A 6,107-nucleotide genomic window follows, 5' to 3' on the forward strand; every position below is an offset into this window, starting at 1 on the left:
CCTGTCTCTGTAGTTCTGGCTTAATACTCGCACAAAATCTTGCTAATAATATTCCATTATTTGCTTTTCTCACTGCCGGATTTGCGCCATTCGCCTGAGCGGATAGCATATTTTCGCCCAATCGACGAAGGCGATTTCCAAATTCAAATATGCTTTCTGAGTCGTATTGCGTACAAGTCGCGAGTTCCTGTAATTTTTTTTTCGAGATGGGTCCTAAGTAGATGATATATATTTATATATATATATATATATAATAAATAAATAAATAAATACAGGAAAACACGAAGAAAGTTAAGATAAACAATTGTTTGCTAAAAATTTCTTTATTAATTTATACAATTTTTCCATGTGCAAATCCATGACTAAAATTATCTACTAAAATTTTTTATTTGTTAATTTTTCCATGTGGAAATACATTTCGGGCAAATCCGTGTTAAAATTATCTATTAAAATTTTTTTCTTTGATAATTTATATAATTTTTCCATGCGCTAAGCCATTTAGTGCAAATCCGTGGCTAAAATTATTTGCGAAACAGGCAATTTATGTTTCTCTTTTCTATTTTATATTTTTTCTTAAATAAACATCTATTTTCGAAAACTATTTATGGTCAGTTTTTAAAATTATCCAGTATAATATTACCTCGCGCACATCCATTTCGGGACCATCCTTGGTAACTAACAAATCAATGCACAGAATAACAAATCACTTCAGCAGTGCAGTAAAAACGACACTTTAAAACCCTTTTGTTACACTCAATTTGCGCTTTTGTTTTCATATTTTGTAATCTGACAATCTTTCTGCGAAAACATTATTAAATCATTCTTGAAAAATTTCCGTCCATGTAAGTTGATCTGATTTCGCTACTCGCTTTATAGTTCAATTTTACTGTTTTTTCTTTTTCTTTTCTTTTATTTTATTTTATTTTATTTTCTGCTTTTACATGTTATTTTTACCTTTTGTGTTCTATTTTATTTGTTGTAATTTTTTGAGTGCTCCTCACACTATTGTATTAATATATTTTGCTTTGGCTTTATTGATACAATATCAGAAAGCACTCTGTTTTACGGATATAATCGTGTAGGCTGATGAAAAGATTTTATCTTTTTTTCCGGTTTTTTTCTCGGTTTTTTAAAATAGAATTTCATCTTTTTTTTTAAACTGTTGTTTGTTATTTCTTTACTTATTACTTCTCCCTTTTTCATATGTCTTTAATTTTTCTTTGCTTTAATCTTCATTTTGAACTTATATATCTTTATTTTGAACTATATATATATATATATTTTAAATATCGTAAAATATGGAATCATTGAGTAATATATAAAATTAAATAAGACACGCAAACAACTACAGTTTAAAAAATATATAAATTACATTCATAATTCTGTTACATAGTATTTTTGTTAATTATAATTAAAAATTAATTGTTGCCAGATAAAGTAAAATTGGAATAAAATTTGTGCCAAAATTAAGCTTTTACATTTGTACCGGAAGTACTCGACTACCACTGCTGAATTCGTTTGCATGAAAATAGTTCTAAATATGCCTTCCTGTATTCAGCACCCATCAAAACGTATATTATAGGATTAATCACGTTTGCTAGGTTGATACCCAAGTATGATAGAACTGTAAGAGCAGGGATGTTTGCATTATTGTCATACAACTTGACAAGTCCCATTGGAAGAAGGCAAATCACGAAACTAATCGAAATGACAAACATCACTTTCAAAATTTTCATCTCTCCAGCATCAACGTGATTTGAAGATCTGTCACAGGCTGCATTCACGGAAACGTCAAGACTTCTTAATTGCTTGGATAACTTACAAGTGGACCAGTAAATTCTTGAGTAACAAATCACAAAGACAGTAATTGGAAGCGCAAAAAAGGTCGTAAAAAAGGAAATTGTGCCCGAATTCGAGTTTGGTTGCAAAAGGACACAAAGTCCGCTTTTGGGATGGTATCCATATGTTCCAAAATATCCAAAAAATGGCAAAATGGCGAAGGTTAAAGCACACATCCACGTAAAAGCTATCTGACCAGCTACGTATTTTGATCTGTACATAGAGCTGTAGTGTTTTGGGTAATGAACACACACATATCTGTTGATTGTTATTGCTACTAGTAGAAACACTGACTCGGTACCGACGAAACATTTGGCTGCTGAAATCAAAACGCAAAAGTAGTGATTGCGGTTCCACTGAGGCATGGTATTATTAATAAAGGTGTGGACACAAAAAAGACCATCAGCAATGCAGAGGGTTATGACAAATGTCGTTGTTGGACTTCGTAGTTTCTTGGATGATGCCATAGCAAGTATCGATACAGAATTTCCAAAAATTCCTATGCAAGAAATAATAAGAAACGCTATTTGTGCAATTCTTCGCTTCCGTTCCATCTCTGAACTGACATGCTCATTATTTATGTCCAAAGTCTCATTTGTCAGTGATTTGTTGAAGAAAGGAAACTGATTGTTGTCTTCAAATGTAGTATTCATTTTCCTTTGTATAACCTAAAATGTGCACAAAATTTACATTTAAATACATAAACCTGAAAACATATCTGATTTCCTAAAATTTACAAGCTTTACATGAGAATACTTTTTGTTAAAAAATCAAGACAATAAAGAATTTTTTACATGAATGAGCTTTTATCTAATACTGAGCCACATTATCGTTGTTGTAAATGCAAAATTTAGAATAAAAAAATTGCTAATAGTCAATTTTCAACTTAAATTCAACTATTTAAAGATGTGCCTTTTGTACAATCATTTCAGAAAAAGAAAAACAAGTTTTAGCTAGTTTTAATTTTTCTTTTCCTCTACTTGTTGGATGAAATATTTTTCTTCATTTTTTGAAGTTAAGTTTATCTCTAAAATAGAATATTAATTTCTAATTTAAACATAGAATATAACTTTTCTAACTATTCAGTGTATCCATTAAAAAACATGATATCAGGCCATCACGAGTTTACCTCTCAGTGAGGTTCAATTAGAATTTTCAATTAGAATGAAGACTCTTTTCGTAATTGCAAGACAGTACATGGATTTTAAAAGAAATAAAAACTTACAAAAAAAATTATTTGTTCTCTCCTGATAAGACTGGATGTATCATAAAAATAAAGCTTTGGACCCGTGATGGGTCAGGGGATTGAGCGCTCACCTCTCATTTAGGTGACCCAGGCTCGAATCCCAGAAATGGCTGGTCGATACCAATTCTCCACCTGGCTCGTACCGACTACAGTGCTGACATAAAATAGCCTCAGTGACAGACGTATCATGGGTTACAGTCAGGTTAACCGTTAGAGGTTTGCATGGGTTTCCTCGCCGTGTAACTCAGGTGCGAGTTAGCGGAAAATTGAGCCGGCTGTTCAACGATGATTATAAATAATTATCACTTGAAATACAGAACGAAATATCTAATACTTCAAATAATTCTTGCGTGGTTTCATTTTTTTTTTCTTTCGAATTTGGAGAAAATATGATAATGATCCTAACAGTGGACTTAACATAATTTTGAGACAAAAAGGAACATAAGCATTTTGTTTTATATCCTTCTTCGCGTTTTCAGTGATTGTCCTTGCGATTTGTTATCTAAGAATTTTTTGGGTCACTTTAGAAACAGCTAGCAAGGGAAGGAATCTCTGTAACTGCAACGCATCAAAATTAAATGCCGTAGCAACTTAATCAGGTGATTGGATTCAGAGGAGCGATAATTCTTGTCAATAATAAAAGTATTAAACTTTTAAAAGTAATGTTGGTCATCGTTGCTACTTTTACTATTTGTTATTTCCCAATGATGCTTATCAATTTGTTTGGCAATAATGTTCAAAATTGGCTGTTCAACGACGGTTATAAAATATAAAATGAAACGTAAAGCTTTGTATAATATTAAATCTATCTTTCATCAAAGAATAAAAATACATGATTTTTTGAAAAATTCAAAAATGAGCGTCGTAAAAAAACCTTCCAGCGTGGCAGCGGGCCCTGCAGATTATTTCATTTCTTAGATTTCAAAAATAAAAATTATCATAGCATCTGAAGAAAATTTTTTTCATCAGAAATTTAGAGAACAAGCTTAAAGTATGAAGGAGAAGTTAGACAGGAGAAACAGTAGATAAATTTTTCAGTTCAATTGAATTAATATTAGTTTTAGTTCCTTAAAAAATTGATACCCTATCTTCAGATATATGAACAATAGAAAAGTGATAAGTTTAAAAAATTGTAAATAATGTTCTTTAACTATCAGGAATCACAAACAAAAATTTAAAAAACAAGAAATATTTAATCGATAAATTCTCAATTTCCGAAAATTCTAATTACGTATAGGTACTTACTCCATCGATTAAATTTCGATTATTTTATTAAACCATTTATTTCAAAGTGTAGGAAATTTTAAATAAAAATATTTTTTCTTCTATTTAACAAATTTTTTTCTTGTGATTAATTTTTATTTACCACATATGTTCTAGTTTTGCTACCATGGCCGTTAAAAGATGGAACATTGGCTACAATTGAATGATGAGCGCTATTTTTGTTGACACATATGTTACATTTAGCCAATGCTACTCTCTGAGCCATGGTGGCTCAGAGAATAGAGCATTCACCTTCTAATTCGGGTTCGGACCAAAGCAATGGCTGCTAGATACGAATTCCGCATCTGGCTCGCACTGACCACAGTGCTAACGTAAAATATCCTCAGTGGTAGACGGATCCTTGGTTAGTGTCCCCTTGTGGTCAGGTTAATAGCTGGAAGTTTTCTTGGTTTTCCTTTTCGTGTAACTCAAATGAGGGTTAATTCCGTCAAAAAGCCCTAAGAGAAGTCAAATTTCTCCCAATGCTTGATCCAGGAGTTTCTTTGTCTTCTGTATTGGGGCTGTATTTTGTATTTTTTTCGATAGCGATTGAAAGGTTGCCCTTATGATATTATTTTTCTATTTTTACCATACCATAGGAGCTTATTTGCACATTAAATTCTTGCCCTCGAATATCAAACGTGTTTACTAAAAAATAGTTTGATGTGAAGATGGTTTTGAATATTTATTTTATTGTTATTTTTGTAATCTATTATATATAATTCTCTTACGTGGCTCCCAAATTTTGGCTGTATTTCTTTTCCGCCGGTGGCAACGCTTGCTTTGCTTTGTTTACGTTTTGAAAACATCAAAGCATTCTGCCTTTTAATGATGTGTTTCTGATCTAATATATATAATTCTCTTACGTGACTCCCAAATTTTGGCTGAAGTACTTTGTACAACTAAATAAGATTCTTTTCACAACACTTAAATATTTACTTTATTTTCTTCATATATCAGTCGGCAAAGAATTCTGTGAGGTTAAAAAACATTTCGTTAAAAAAATAACGAATTCTAACAGAAATAAAAATAAACAACTTAAAAAATAAAAATGCTGTTGCCAGCCATAGAATTTTTTGAAAGTTAACTAAGTTAACTTCATCTAATAACATAACTAATAACAACTAATAACATAAATCAAAATGACATAGAAGCGCAACTAGATCAAAATTATGATACCTGAGCGCTTGACATAACAAATCCTTCAATTCTATAAGTGTTGTATCGCCAAATGCCCAAATTAACAATTGTGTTTTTAAAGAAATTCTATAAAAAGTTTAAATAAACAACCTACTTCTACAATTGCTTCTTGAAGAACTTGACTCATTGATTAAAAATATTGTTTTAATTTTACAGTACTAACTTTACTTCTTCTTTCTTTATTGCTACGAGCCTCTTTCATTATATTTTACAACTTCATGCTAAATTTGAGGACTTTAAGTTGTTTTGTGGTTAAATACTGACATTTAGAAATGTGTACATAAAAAAGTAATATTTAGACGTTAAGAATTTGCCTCAGAAAAATTTGAATTGTTGACATTGAATTTAACAATGGAAACAATCGTTTTTGTGAAAAATTGAATTGTATTGTTGACATCAAAACTGAAAATATTGTGTTTCAACTTAAAAATACTACCCTAATTTATACTTTAGAATTGCCTCGGAGAAATTTGAATTGTTAGAAATGACTTAAATAAAAAGTTTTATTTTAACTGACAAATACTATATTATAATTTTAACTTTTTCTATGACTATACTC

At 30.6% G+C, this 6,107-nt stretch overlaps 1 protein-coding gene across 1 annotated transcript in view; it reads right to left on the minus strand.

Moving 5' to 3' along the window:
* Positions 1–1,351: 1,351 nt before the first annotated feature.
* Positions 1,352–6,107, minus strand: part of LOC107447110 (G-protein coupled receptor moody-like) — a 39,939-nt gene continuing 35,183 nt past the window's right edge. Inside the window, exon 2 of the mRNA XM_071179126.1 lies at positions 1,352–2,507. Coding sequence (XP_071035227.1) covers positions 1,500–2,492 — 993 coding nt within the window. The 5' untranslated portion in view covers positions 2,493–2,507 and the 3' untranslated portion in view covers positions 1,352–1,499. The remainder of the gene's footprint in view (positions 2,508–6,107) is intronic.

This window comes from Parasteatoda tepidariorum, chromosome 1 (assembly GCF_043381705.1).
Source record: "Parasteatoda tepidariorum isolate YZ-2023 chromosome 1, CAS_Ptep_4.0, whole genome shotgun sequence".
Classification (NCBI taxonomy): domain Eukaryota; kingdom Metazoa; phylum Arthropoda; class Arachnida; order Araneae; family Theridiidae; genus Parasteatoda; species Parasteatoda tepidariorum.